Source organism: Blennius ocellaris (assembly GCF_963422515.1).
Source record: "Blennius ocellaris genome assembly, chromosome: 21".
Taxonomy (NCBI): Eukaryota; Metazoa; Chordata; class Actinopteri; order Blenniiformes; family Blenniidae; genus Blennius; species Blennius ocellaris.
Window position 1 is genome coordinate 11278763 of NC_137670.1, and position 15720 is coordinate 11294482.

General features: G+C 45.6%; 1 protein-coding gene across 1 annotated transcript; it reads left to right on the top strand.

Annotated features, from left to right (window-relative positions):
* Window positions 1–3249: 3249 nt before the first annotated feature.
* Window positions 3250–14822, top strand: LOC308145457 (cytohesin-1-like). The gene is given in 13 exon segments (XM_080516909.1): window positions 3250–3385; window positions 7592–7674; window positions 10490–10554; window positions 10890–10956; window positions 11118–11236; window positions 11539–11732; window positions 11829–11947; window positions 11949–11978; window positions 12071–12182; window positions 12853–12929; window positions 13027–13098; window positions 13759–13913; window positions 13995–14822. Coding segments are annotated over 13 exon segments (1200 nt in total). The 5' UTR covers window positions 3250–3357; the 3' UTR covers window positions 14074–14822.
* Window positions 14823–15720: the final 898 nt, after the last annotated feature.

Here is a 15720-nt window from a genome sequence, read left to right on the forward strand (position 1 = left end):
TCAAGAGTTCTTCATTGTAGCTCCCTCTGACAAGTACTTCATATCACGCTGTCATAATTATTCGCCACGGCCAGATTGTTGTGCTGATTCCCATTATACATGGTGATTTAATTATTTCCTTGCCCAGATCCCAGTCCCTTCTCCTCCTCTTGGCAGTGACTTTTAACATTTGGATGAACTTTTTAAACAGAAACAAGTTCGTGTCATTTTACTAATTGATGTTTCTGTAACAGTAAACTTTGCACATTTGGGAAATATTGTCTAATACTAGATAAAACTGTTTGTGGTGTAATTTACAAGTATGTAATTTTGCTTGTACTTTTGCACACTTTTGGCTTTGTGTGTGTGTGGGTATAGGTCGATAGATCGATAGATAGATAGATAGATAGATAGATAGATAGATAGATAGATAGATAGATAGATAGATAGATAGATAGATAGATAGATAGATAGATAGATAGATAGATAGATAGATAGATAGATAGATAGATAGATGATCAATCAATCACTGTATTCATCCCCAAGGGGCAATATTAAATGCTTTTCTGTGTGTTAATTACTTGACACACACTAAAGAGGGAGCTGTTTGATTTAAGGAGGGTTTACAACACACCACCACCACCCTGTCTGTTCAAGTAGTTAAACTTTTACAAGCAGATGGAGGAGCTCCCTCCATCTGGGTATTTCAGTTTTATTATCAATAAGGAAACAACGTCTTCTTAAATCATGGCTTTCAACTTGTTGGGGTCTTTTGGTGGTTTTCTGGTTTGTCTAAAGCTTCAGTTTTCATTAAATTCTGCCTATATGGATCGTTTTGGGGTCCATTCATGACGAGACAGTCTCTTCCTCTGTTCAGAAATGACAATGTGGACAATCCACAGATCTCACAGACCTACTTTCTGATAAAAGAAGCAGCCCATCTCACAAGAAAGCGTGCGAGGAGCCTTTAAACTGTTAAACTGCGGCAGCCCTTCCTTAGCCCGTCTCAACATATCCTGTTTTCGGCGTGTCCTAACTCCGAATAAAGCACCGATTCAAGCGCACAGCTGCAATCCTCTGCCCTCCTTTCCTCTATCCTCCTCTACACCCTCTCCTCTCCCTTCCTTTTTTCGCCCATACAAGCCGTGCATATCTGTTATCAAACCTGCTTCCTCAGGTTTCTCACCCGTGTGGTTCAATAAGTGTGTCCTGTACAGCAGGTGGAGACTGTTTTTTTAAAATGTCTATTTAAGTGCTGCATCCTTTTCCTGTTTGAATGTGGAAAACATTAAGTCACTTCACAGCCTTTCAGCATGTTGTACCCACAGAAAACCTTATATCAGGTGGAACACTGAAAACTAAAAAGGATTTTTCTTGTTGTACAGATCCACCCACACATACACAGACATGCAGCTTTTGAGAAACGTAAGCGTCGACAAATAATCGGATGCTAAAACACATAAATAGCTCAATAAGTTCCCCAAAGTAAATGTAAAACGAGGCTCCACACGGTGCAGCAGTGGTTCAACCGTCCTCCCTTCCAGCAAGAAAATCCCCGGTACAAATCTGGAATTGGTTCTTTTCAGTGTTGCAAACTTGCAATTTGGCGTAAACTTCCAGCTTGTGTGAACCACACAGCATTTACTGCATCCATACGCTTCACAAAACAGTGTCCAAGTCCTCTAAACAAGTTGCTATAGTCACATAGTTAATGAGCATGAATGTTTGAAGTACCTAGTATAGTCCAAACATTTGCTGACGTTAAAAAAGATGTCACAAGAACTGCCAAATGAGTGACACACACACACACACACACACAATAACTCAAAACAATATGTCTTGACAGCTGCAGACGAGAGCTTCTCCTGGGGAAGCGCCAGAATCACACGGTGAAAAACTGTCGAGAGGCATTTCTGATGTGTGACTGGCCCGTCAGCTGGTGGATTAAACTGGTGGAAAAATGAAGCAGCAGAAACATCCGGGCGACTTCCCAGAGTGAGAAAACAAGTGTTGGAAGAGAATGTCAATAGTGAGCGAGAGGGCGTCATCAGTGAAGCTCGCCCCGAGACTCTCCCGACTCGCCTCGTCGTGAGAGTCTCTCTGGGATGAGTTCACGTTGGCTTCGGGGACCTTGCTGTGTGGCGTTTGCATGTTGTCCCTGAGTGTGTGTGTAGATTTTCTTCCTCCCACAGTCTAATGCAGTTGAGACTCTGAATTGCTGCTAGAGTGTGTGTGTGACTGTTTATCCCTGTGTGCTTGGCTCCAGCATCCGGCGACCCTAAGTTGAATAAAAGAGGGATGGATTGTGTCTTTAGAGGAGTCTTACCAGGGGCTTACTGATTTAAGAATATTAACGGGGCTCAGTGGCACAAACCCAGAAGCCTGAAGGTTCAGAGAGCCCCAGAATGAAAGAAATCAACCATCTGGAGAAAGAAATGGATGATTGAAAAACACAAAGACATGTTTTGAAACCAATGAAAGAAACAACTGTACGAATTGTAAAGCGCCGATCTACAAAGTGATGCTGAAGTACAACAAGAGATACAAAAGAAACCATATGAACGTAAAAACTAAGAGGCAAAAGGGAAAGACAAAACTATTAGAAAGAAACACAACAAGTACTGCAAACACACATGAAACAACCACAAAGGCAAATTGAACATTCAAAGGAAAAATAGATAATAACAGAGACACAAACCTTTAACAGACAGATAATTGTGACACAAAGGCTCATGAAAAAACTAATGTACATGTTTGTACCCATGAATTTGTTGTCAAAACCAACTGTAATATTAAAATCTTACGCCTGTTGTGTAATAGCGTAAGATAATCCTTTTATTTGTCTCACAATGGGGAAATATTATGCCTTTCTCTAGCAGCAGGTGGACAAGTCATAAAATCACAGCAAAAGAATGCAAACAATGAATAATAAGTCTGAAAAACAATAACAGTATATTGACGAGATAATAAGCGTGCCATAATTGACATCCTTGCACAGAATAAATGAATAAACAAATAAATTAATTAACAAAAAAGTACATTGGGGGAGTTACTGAGAACACCACTTTGGACTTTTGCTGGAGTCTTACTTTTACAACGTAAACAGCTTCACGTGTCTCATCGATTGATCGATTGGTCGATTGAGTGACGTCCGGATGTCGGTCTCTGATTGGCTGTTACAGTCTTAGTCCCGCCCCCTCCACGCCCCCTTCCATCAACCGGCCGCAGCGCCGCAGTCAGTCAGTTGTCATCGACTACCTTCTGCTCTAACGGTAACAGACCGACACAGACACGCTCACTTAAACCTCTAAAAGTCACATAAAAGTCGTCATTTCAGACCTTTTATTGTGCGAGGCGGTGTTGAGCAACGGCGCCGGGATGGTTTTGAAGTCGGAGGACGGAGTTGGTAAGTTTCCTCACTCGGTTTAAAAGGCTAACCAGGTTAGCTCGGAGACTAACTAGCAACACCAGGATGAGTCAATCGATAGTCGAGTGTGGACGTTTTAAAAGAGGTCGTATTGGCGTTTCTTTGGTGAATATAAGTTATTCAAGGCGACTTGTTTCCACTTTCCTTCCCACAAAGCGAGCGCAACAAGTGTGATTAGTTAAAGCTCTTTGGTGCTCTTTATTAACTAGCACAAGGGATCTATTATTGTTACTGTGGATTGAGGCCAGAATTCTTTTTTTTTTTTGGGGGGGGGGGGGGGGGGGGTTGTGCTTATTGTGCATCGCTGGTGTGTCTATAAATACAGTCAATGCACCCATTTACAGGCTGCAAATGAATGGATTGCCCTGAAAAAACACTTGGACCCTTACGTGTGGCCATAGAGCTGGACACTGGTAACCCAGGGGAGGAGGGAGTGACATGTCGTGATCATAACGTGGTTTTAACACACTAATCCACATCTGCACGGTTGTTTCTTCTGACCTTATGAGCCGTTTATACAGGATGGACTCTTTAAAGTATATGGCTGCATTTACACAACGAACCAAACAAAGTAAAAGATCACAAATTGGCTGCATTAATTTCTGATCTGGGCGCGCGTGAGTGTGAGTGTGAGTGTGAGTGTGAGTGTGAGTGTGAGTGTGAGTGTGAGTGTGTGTGTGTGTGTGCGTGTGTGTCCAATTGGCTCAAGTGAGCCTGAACTGGATTCAGTGATATGGAAAATGGATGGATCTGGATTTTTTTAGTGTGACTCTATCACGCAGGACTACTTTTTCCTGATTTGTGATCCTTTTCTTCATTATTTTAGCATGTTTATGTCTGTCACAATTACTGAAATACTCATAGAAATGATATATTTATATTGCCACAATTCTTATTGGCTTAAAATATATACCCCACTCTTACAATGCCCCCACTTTATACATCTTAATGTTTTTCTTTGATATTTGCTATTACTTCTTTACTTATTGCCGGCCCCAAGGCTATCCTTTTAAAAGATTTACTCCCATCACTCTGCTGGGCTGGTTATCCTCTCAGCCAAGGAAGCCTGAATGACAATCAGCTCCTTGTGAACACTGAAATAAACATTTATTGTCCCGTGAACACTGTCAGACACTGTAACTCAAAGCAGGGATTTTTTTTTTTTCTTTCCTCTTGTCATAACCAAAGGTCCTTGCCTCAGGTCCTGAGTCATGTTGTTCAACACATGTGATGAACTGAGACAGAATTATGCTCTTTTTTTTCTTTCTTTTTCTACAGAGCTGATGTTTACTGAAATGTGGTTTTGAGTGCATTTATGAGTTCCGACTAAAGTTTTTTCCAACCTCGTGTCTGCACCCTGCCTGATCTTTCACTGTGTATTGTTTTCAAGACAAATGGTAGAATACCCCCCCCACACACTTCCTACTCTCTGGGTCCACATGGGGGAGCCTGTGTTTGATGCCCCGCTTATTAATGGAGGGAGGGAGGAGTTAAGATGGACAGAAGGAATAGCGGAAGGAGGGGGTGGGAGTGGGAGTGGGTGGGGGGAGTTGGGGGGGGGGTGCTCAAGGGTTTCCCCCTCATACACACACACACACACACACACACACACACAAATACACACACTCAAGCACATTTGTCCTGATGGTCATTTAGCTGACGGACGGCTCGCCTCCTCTGCTCTCGCCGGGATAAATGCCTGAGGATTAGGGAGGCGGGGAGGCTGGACTCCAGGACCCGTGGATTGGGGATTGGGATTGTAAAAATCGGTCAAGGCTTCTTTATTTCTGTGCCGTTGGAAACTTAAAAGACTGGACTGCAAAGAAATGGGAGCAATTTGACAGCGTCTGGGACAGATCTGTGGGTTTCTGGAGCTGCAGTACAGTCGGAGTGAGAATCAAAACGCCGCCACTGGTTCTTACAGAGACCTCGGCAGACGGGAACTTTCTCTGGGTATGAATCTCAGCACTGTGACGAAAACGTGTAGGTGTGCAGTGCGTCATATCTTCTGCATCAGGACTTTTTTGTCTCAGTGTGCGTGTGTGTGTGTGTGTTGCCACATCTTCCTTTGAAACCCCATGAGAGCCAGGAACCAAAGTAGAACATGTGGTAACGGCAGGTTGATTTATATCGCCTTGTTTTGGGTATTTTTTTTTGCATTCATCGTTTCATCCTCAGAAGGAGGTTGAGTTGCACAGCTTGCAAAGTAATGAGTGGAAGTAGGTGTACGAAGAGAGAACTTTGGGCATGTTGATTGTCATTGCGGTTCGGAGGTGTCCCATTACTCACCAACACAAACACACACTGGATGACCTGCAGACAAGGTGGAGCAGCTGCTTTAAAAGAAGTGTGTTGATATTGATGTCAGAATACGTGTGTTTCTTCTTTGCTTCAGCAAAAAAAAAAAAAAATGAGACGAGATATTCAATAGGCGTTAATAACGTTTGCTCTTATTTCCTCTCTTAATGAGCCCGTCGAGAGAGGAAGTGAGTCCGGTGCCAGTTTCGCTGCTCACAATACTGCGTTATACTCGTTTATAATAACAGGCCATCTGTCCTACATACTCCTCTCTCTGGGTGAGGAACTGATGAGTCTGTGCATCGCTCTGTGGGTGTATGCACTATTTAAATTCTCAGGGTTCCCAAGGTGCCACCTTACAGAGTTGCTCCCATAAAAAAAAACAACAAAACAGTCAAATCAAAGGATCAAACAAAGGCTTTGGGATTCTTCAGCTTGGTACAGACGCCTACAAACCCTACTGCACCATCTTCTGTACCCCTTTATCCAACATTTGGTCTGGGTCTGTTTGTTCTAGCATAGTATTTTAATGATTCTCACCTGTTGCAAAACTTTGCACAAATTTTCACTTGACACCTCGTCACGTAAACGGGGCTTTCGTCACTCCCACTCTTTTATTATTGAGACTGACGAAACGGCAGCAGCACAGCCGGACTGCGTCCTTTCAAAACCGCTCATTTCTCGGCGTAAATTGCTCTCGTTCTTCCTCTTTTTTTTTTTTTTTTTTCCCTTCCAGTCAGAGCAACAACCCAAAAAAGAAATAATAATGGCAGAGCAGAAGCTTCATTATGTGGTGGCCAAAAGAGGAAATGCATTTTGAAATGAAGAGTTCAGAGGTGCGATGTCGTCAGTAAACATGATGTGTAGATAAGCTGCAGAAACAAACACACACAAAAAAAGGTTTTCTAAAGTAAAAGCGACGTCAGTTAACGCCCGATGAGCATTTTCCTTATCATTCCTCTACAGATAGCATGTGAATTTCTTTTCTATCAGAGGACACACATGGTGCTCTTGTACACTTGAAGAAGACACTTGACAAGTGGTCTGATAGGATTTACCAGTTTTTCTTTAGTGGACGTTTCCTTCCTGCAAATGCTGCTGTAGTACGAGACACTTTGCGCTGCGCAGGACTCTGGAAATGGTCATTTACAATCCCAGCGATATTGTTACTCTTCAATTTTCCGTTGACTCCACCAGTCCACATTCTCCTGGGACTTGGTCGTTTTGGCCATGAGAGTCACCTGTCGTAGCAATTCAACCTCGTCGTCTGTCCAAATGTCCTTGGGCTCGCCATCGTTTAGGTTTAGAGTTGTGTTTAAACAAAAGCGAAACGCTTTTTAGACGAAAACACAAAAACAATGCGTTTTCGCTTGACACGTTGTCGTGTAAATGAGGCTCGCGTCCTGTTAAATATAAAAACAATATATAAACTGTATGACAGCTGACTACATCGAGTTATGTCTCATTCCTCTCTCCAGAAGACTTTAGCCTCTCAGAATCGGGTTTTATTTATCATGAAGTTGACATTACTGACAGGGAAATGGAGACGGGTCACGAAAACTACAGCAGAGGAACAACAAAGCCTGTTTTGATTTGTACAAAATGAGTCTGATCTTATTTAACCTGTCAAATAAACCATTGTTCCTTCTCACTTAATTCTTGGTTGTTGCAGCCCGCCGTCCTCACGTTTCATACATCTGTTTAAGGCAACAGCTTTTGCGGGAGTCACTCGATGGATTAAAGATTGCGTTGCCATAGTGACCCGCTGCAGAGGGACTCTCAAGTCTCAAGGACTGTGTGTGACTTGTCTGCGTGCGCGTGCAGTGTTTCTGTTGCAGCAGGACATGCGATTTGATCTCTGCGTCCCGTCTGTCCTTCTGACCTCAGTGCCCGATGACCTCAGTCCGGAGGAGCGACAGGAGCTGGAGAGCATCCGCCGCAGAAAACAAGAGCTGCTGCAGGACATACAAGTGAGAACACACTAAACATCACGCCACTTTGAGCCATATCGCGGAAAAATGTGGAACCGAGGCGTGTATAACAGCCCACGTTACCACGAATAAACAAAAATGCCTCCCAAATTACATTTTCTCACATCGGTAGCTTTATACTTCACTCAGTCCATGACACTTTTTTTATGATACTTTCACTGAAATATCTCAATCCTTTTTCTGTTTTGTTTGATTCTTTATCATGTTAATAGTTAAAATAATAATAAAAAAAAAAAAATCTGGAATCCCAAAATATTAGAATATTTCATGATATGTGATAAGACATTCATATTTTTGTATTTGTCCTCCTCCTAAGTCCGCTGGTCACATCATTGTGAGCTTGAGCTCATTTCCACACATTCTTCTGCTCATTCGCTCTCCCACTTCACGTCTGTCTCGTCTTGTTTTCACTCCTCTCGAGGACAGAATCCACTTTGAGCCGGGCAGCTCTGGACGGGAGTCTTTTTCTGTCCTCACTGTGAACCATGTGGTTGTCTGGATTCCCCGGCATTACATTTTCTTTTCTTTTTTTTCTTTCTTCTTCTTTCTTCACCAACTTGTTTGGATTATTTCGGGCCAGAGACTAGCAAGAATTTGCTTTGATCTTTTTCCTCATTGTTTCAGCGCCACATTGTATTTCTTTCTCCCTTGAGACGACTTGGACCTTCACGTCTAGACCAGTGTGCCTCGGGATGTGTGCGTGCGTGGGGGGGGGGGGGGGGCAAATAACCACCGGAGCGTTACTGTACACGCATAAGACAGATGATCCTCTTTGTGTGCATTGTCCACTTTCATATATATGTGCGAGAGGCTTTGAACTCGCTGTCTGGATGCCTGGAGGGGACGGGTTAACCCCCAGTTCAGCCCCCCGCCCCCATACACCCTTAAATAAATTAGCAAGGTTGTCTGTGTCAACTATTTGGATGACTTTGTTTGGTTGGAGATGTGCTGGATCTGACCCATGATAGATTCATTAAAGAAAAAAAAAAGTCGGAGAATTTTCTGAAATCAAAGTATGAATTTTTTAAAATAGATTCATATGAGCTGTTCGTCAGCTGATTCCCCTGTTGGCTACGTGGTGGAAAGCCACAACAGTCCCACAAAAGGCTACGAGCACAACAGTTCTGGATACCGTTGTGTCGCTAAAGCACATCTGGGTTGGTGACGCAGTCGGTGTAAAGTACTGACGCATGTCTTCCAGTGTGCAACAACATCCACTAACCTAATACACGTCCTCGGGGTATCCACATTGAACAGACTCAAATTTCCGCAAATATTTACCTATGCAAATATTTACTAAGAATAGACTCTGAGAAGACGACGTATCTGGCTCTACTGCCACGGGCCTACCAGATCCTGTTGGGGGAAATTCTGTGTTTATTGATCAGTTACCAAAAGTTTTATCTTTAAGAATACAGGAGGGGTGTGTCAATTTACTGGGTGGGGCCAATACACAGTTACACAGAAACTCATAATGATATAGAACGAAACTGCATGAAATTAATCCGAAAAGAAAAAGAAATTGTGAATTTACAAAGATTGTGAGTTCAAAACTATTCCGGTTGGATTTCTCTCCTGACGAGACTATTTAATTTCTCTCGGTCTGGTGTGCTGGTGAAGTAACTTTAATCCCTTTTAAAGGAAGATGAATGCAGCAGTGGGACCAGGCCGAAGGTATTTCCCACCTCGATGCATCCATCACGTTAAAACTGAGAGCCTAAAATGGGATTATCTTGACGTCGTCAAGCGCTTTTGGTTGCTGTAACATGTGTTTGAACCCCGGTCTGTTGTCCTCCGGTCTGTGAAGTGGACGCGGACAACACAAAGCAACACGGGGCCTCCGGGCAGCGACGCCCCCGCTGATTGATGGAGTTTATTACCGAGGTCGACTCATTTCACCGTTTCTCCCCTCTAAGCCCGGCCCCGTCCTGCCCCCCAGGGGGCTGTCGGGTAATGAGCCATGAAATATTTCCAGTAATGGAGACAGAGGACGCGGTCGGTTTTAATGGAGGGCTGTAACCATGGAAACGCACGGAGGAATCTTTATTTACCTTCCTGTGGAGGTAGCTCCGTTTTCACACTGGTGCCCCCCCCCCCTCACAGAGTTGGAACGCCGCTCTAATCTGAGGCCTCGCCCGCTCGCGTCCCTCCTCTATAATTATCTCAGTGCATTATCTTTTCTGCCGGGCTCAGTGTTTCTCCATCTGTTTCCCCTCCGCGGTTCTTCCCTCCCATAACCTCTGCCACTCCGCTTAAGCCAGTCAGATTCTTTGATCCTGCAGGCTCCCGTCTCCCAAAACGGTGTGACACTTCAAGCAGGCCGGAGAGGAGGGGGGGGGGGGGGGGGGGAGCGGGCTGGTAAATCTGGGTCAGCATGGGGGGGGGGGGTGCAGTGGTGGGTTCAGACCCCGGAACAGGTGCTACGGGTCCCAGAGAGGATTTTCTGCGGAGGGCGGCTGTTGCCTGTAACTCCTGCAGTGAGAGTGGATCGTGTGCGCTCCGTCAGGGTTTTTAATGGGCCATCTCGCAGTGAGAAGGGTTTGTCCGGAGGTGGTGGTCAGCGAGGAGCGGCTGGAACCGAAAAAAGCAGGCGTGACTCATCTCGGACAGAGATCAAAGCATTTCCAGAGGGTTGTATGAAAGGTCACATATATCACACCAACACACTTCAACATCACATGCTTTACTCTTCGTTTGCAGCTTCTGTGCACAAAAGTAATGTTTTTTTTTCTTTTCTTTTCCCCTCTTTGTTTTTCCTCCATTGTCCCGCTCCTTCCTCATCTTATCGTCACAGCGGCTGAAGGATGAGATAGCGGAGGTGACCTGCGAGATTGAAAACCTGGGCCTTACTGAAGAGAGGTGAAGTATCTCTCAACTGCCATGTTTGTGTCTGTGCGTAGGCAGCGGCACTGAACTCGGTGTTTGTTTTTTTAGTGGAGCTGCGTTCCGCCAAACGAACAAGTCAGCCTGCTGGGATTGTTTGCATCACTGATTCAAATGTATTATATTTTTTGAACAATGACACAAAAGATATTCACTGGGGAAAGTTTTAGCAGACAAGGTCAACTCAGTGTGTCCTCGAAGATTATGTAACAAAAAAAAAACAGCGAAAGGCTGAAGTGAAAGTGTTTCAATGATGATTTAATGTTGTTGGTGTATTTGTGTTGTTTTACTTTTATTTTTCATTTGTCCAGGAAAAGTATGCAGCGGAATAAACAGATGGCCATGGGCCGAAAAAAGTTTAATATGGATCCTACGAAGGTAAATAAACACGCGTCGCAACGTAAGTCGCCTGTAAAATAAGACATGGATCCGAAAACGATCTACAACTGTGTTTACCTGGTCCGACTGTTGAGTTAGTACACCAGTGTTGTTGAGTGTGATGCTCAGCGTGGGTGATGCTTGCTGACTTCATCCTTCAGGGGATTCGCTTCCTGATCGACAGCTCGCTGCTGAAAAACACCAGCGACGACATCGCCCAGTTCCTCTACAAGGGAGAGGGGCTCAACAAGACGGCCATCGGAGACTACCTGGGGGAGAGGCAAGTGACACTTGTGAGGCCCCGCCCCCTCGGCTCTTTGTCGAAAAACAACGATCGCCCCACTGTAATGAAGATGTCCAAAAAAACAAAAAAGAAGAAGAAAAGTTTAGATACTGCCTTTAATTTCTAGATTTTCTAATGTGACCGTTTCCTTTTTGGACTGGCTGAAATGCTTGAGGAGCAATATTTACCTTTTTTTTTGGAAGAAGAAGAATTTGAATATTACATTGGTTTCAGGAGTTCAGGAGTCGTATTCTGCCTACATATAATCTGATTTTCCTTCTGTTCACTGCGTCGTGCAGAGACGACTTCAACATCGAGGTCCTCCACGCCTTCCTGGAGCTGCACGAGTTCACCGACCTGAACCTGGTCCAGGCCCTCAGGCAGTTCCTGTGGAGCTTCAGGCTGCCCGGCGAGGCTCAGAAGATCGACCGCATGATGGAGGCGTTCGCCCAGCGCTACTGCCACTGCAACCCAGGAGTGTTCCAGAGCACAGGTACACCGACCAGGGGTCCAAATGAAGCCGATAAACTGGCGGGCGAGGCCCGAGCGGACAGATGACTTTCAGTCCGTCGACTCTCTCCGTCTTCAGACACCTGCTACGTGCTGTCGTTTGCCGTGATAATGCTGAACACCAGCCTGCACAACCCCAACGTGAAGGACAAACCGTCCGTTCAGAGGTTCACGGCGATGAACCGGGGAATCAACGACGGGGGGGGACCTGCCGGAGGACCTGCTCAGGGTGAGAGGAGTTCACCCCGCTAGAATCACGTCGGAGCCAGATCAGTGTCATGAGCGACGACGACTCACACCACGTATTCCCAACCCCTGCAGAACCTGTACGACAGCATCAAGAACGAGCCCTTCAAAATCCCGGAGGATGACGGGAACGACCTCACACACACCTTCTTCAACCCCGACAGAGAAGGCTGGCTGCTCAAACTCGGTACGTGGGCTCGCGTGAGGGCGGCTGGTGGCTCGCGGGGGGTCGTGGGTAGACGGGTCGTCCACCAGACCATGAACATCGTCACATGTCAACAAGATAGCAAGTAAAGTTGCACCGTAAACACTGTATGTTGACTGTGATAGGTATTGTGGTTCAAGCTATTGTCCACCATTTGGAGCCTGACTGCCCCCTGGTGGACCGGCTCTGTAATAACACCTTCAACATGCTTTCTTCTGTTGTTGACTTTCTTTTTGTTTTTGTTTTTCATGTTTTTGACTCCAGGAGGTATGTACCCCTAAACTCCCCCCACCTGATTAACGCACTGCTTCTAAGCTGCCCCCCCCCACCCCCCCCAACTTTACCTCCGACCTGCCTCTGGCTGTGTCTGTTCAGTGCCGTTGAAAAAAAAAAAAAAAAAAAAAGCCACATCGTTCATGTTATATCTGAATTCACCCTCTGCTGTTCGCTGCTGTGTCCTGATGTGAAAAACATTCCCGTTTCACATCTGCTTCTAACCGCTGACCCGCCGCGTCTTAACCTCGGCTTCTGCAGACAGGTTCATTGAACCTGCCGATCTGTCTTGTGCTGATTTGTGGCCGTCCCGAGTCCCCCATTTTGACTTGCGTTTTCCCGAGGCGGCGGCGGAAGCTCACCTGTGATCTGTCCTCAGGGGGACGAGTGAAGACCTGGAAGAGGCGCTGGTTCATCCTCACAGATAACTGCCTCTACTACTTTGAATACACCACCGTAAGGAAGACACATCTGCTCAACGCTGCATGCACGCCCGGAGAAGTTATACTTAGAGGTCAGACGCTGTAATTTATTTCCTCCCTCTGCGCACAAGGACAAGGAGCCCAGAGGGATTATTCCACTGGAAAATCTGAGCATCCGAGAAGTGGAGGACTCGAAGAAACCGGTGAGCGGCTCATCTTTCTCTATTGGTCGTGTTCGAGAGAACAACAACAAACAGTCACAAATAGGATTTGTCTAATAGGCTACGTCTAATAATCTAATTTCTTAATCATTAATATCTACCTGTTTGTTTCCGCTTTAAATCAAATGGTCTCGGCTGCTGGACGATGCAGAGTTTAGTCAAAATATAAAATGTGAAGTTGAAAGGGTCGCGGTGGGGATGTTTAGTGTTCTCAGCACAACAAGCAGGTGTTTCCACCTGGAGATGTGACGGGGGTTTTACCAAATCAGGCTCACCACTGCCCCCTACTGGACAAAAGTGTCAATACATCAGCTGATAGGAAGTTTTTCTGTTGAAATATACTGATCAGATTCACACCAGTGGAAAAACGAACACATCTGAGACTAAAGATAAAAACTTGCATAAAGCCACAAACACAACTTTAATGTTTAAAAGTTTGGGAAGTGAATCAAAATGTCACTTTTGTTGCATAGCTTTTTGCTTAAAGCCAGTTTCCAATGCCTTCTTTGAATTGGTCGTCTGTTTTTTTAAAGCCACCTTTATTCACGTCGACCTTAAAAAGTGCCTCAATTGGTGCTTTTGGACGCTCGAACCCCCCGACTCATCCCTTCTTCCCCCCCCCCCCCCCCCCCGTCTTCCCAGAACTGCTTCGAGCTCTTCATCCCCAACCACAAAGATCAGGTGATCAAAGCCTGCAAGACGGAGGCGGACGGCCGCGTCGTCGAGGGCAACCACACGTTCTACAGGATCTCCGCCCCCACCGCGGAGGAGAAGGACGAGTGGATCAACAGCATGAAGTGAGTTGTCGGCGCACCCGTTTGGCGATTCGCACCACCGGGCCGAAATCTCACCTCCCGCGTCTCTCCTCCGACCCGCAGAGCGGCCATCAGCAAGGACCCGTTCTACGAGATGCTGGCGGCTCGAAAGAAGAAGGTCTCCTCCTTGCAGGGGCTGTAGGACGGGACCCGGAGGCGTGGAGCTCCGGTCTGCACGGAGGGACACTTGGACCGGCTTTTAAACTCACCCTTCAAAGTTTCTGCAGGTTTGACGTCAAGATTCTCTCGAGATCCGGTTTCTCAGTTCGACGTGTGAAGACGTCCACACAGGACGAGACGGGAGTTCTTGCTCGGCGTCAAACGGGAGGATTTCGGAGGCCGTGTTTCTGACGCCTTCACACTTTTCGGAATCGACCGGAACCAAGCAGGTCAAGATGTCTCCACGTCCTCCAGCGGCGTCTCCCGTGGAGGTTTTAAAACTTTAAAACAACGCCGTGCAAACAGTTTCAGGGTAAAGTGACAAAACATCTCATTGTGTGAAAAGATTTGACCCTCAACCATAAAATGCGAACTTGCTGTGCGAGTAATTCTAAATAATCCCTCGTAGTAATTGGCCGAACATTTTGCATGAGGAAAGTGTCTTTGCTGAAACTTTTGCTCAGTACTGTCCAGACACCGGTTTGTATGTGGCCCTTTTTTTTTTTCTTTTACAGCGTAAAAAATATCTGAACATCTTGCACTAAAACTCCATCCAGTTTGTTTTCAGGATTCACCTCCTCCAATGTTCAGTTCATTCTTGTATCGTTTTCTCCCGAGCCCGTTTTCTTTCAGCCGTTTTAAGAAAATGAAGGTATCTGCATAGTTAAATATTTATTTATCCAGATTTTCTGTAATTTATTGGTTTTGTCTCATTAAAAAGTTTGAAAGCTTCTTTTTTCTTTGGGTTTCGTCTGTCCGACGACACCGGGGAGTTTGGCTGGAGATGAATTTGTCGAGTCTTCCTTTTTTTTTTTTTTTTTAGAAAGAAACCCGTTATGAAGCTTAGCTGTTTGGAAACAGTTCAGAGACGTGTCGAGCTTTCAAAACCAAGAAAATGTAAACAGGTCTGATGATAAACCCGTTTTTTTTTTTTTACCGGGAGGTTTTAAGCGCCGGTTGTAAAATGTGTGTGTGTGTGAGGTTTTCACTGGGTGTTGCTATGAAAACAATGAGTCACTCTGGCACGGCGTTATCAAAGCCATCAAGTGAACCTGATCTTATCTACGCCCCATGTTTTCACACCACTTTCAGCCACATGACGTTTTGACCTGCTGGAGGCCGTCCCGACTTCACACTGGTCCGGATCAAACCGGGGGAAATGTGAACACGCCTTTAGTGTCGCGACAACAAAACCCCACCAGCTGGAAACGGCTTGACAACAACCGTGACACCTTTGGTTGGCATCATCGCTTTTCTCACAGCAGATTAAAATAAATCCCCCCCCCAAAAAAACAATCGAGAAACTCACTTCTTTAATTTACAAAGTCAACAACAACAACAACGGCCCGTGGAGCTGGAGACACACGTCCAGCCGATCCTCCGGGGGACTGTAAGCGCTTCTCTCCCGCTTCACGGCCTTCGGTCCATCCCAGACTCACGCATGCAAACACGTAGCAGTGGAGGTTATTCGTTTTTGAAGTGCTTGTAGTCGGTAATGCTACAAAACCAGAGGTCCAGTGTGATGAAACACGAAACAGTATGACGAGAAGAGGCTTTTTCCGGTTTTCACCGCGTACTTCCGCTTCCGCTCCCCCTTGAAGCCGGTGAGTCGGTCCTGGTGACGCCGGAG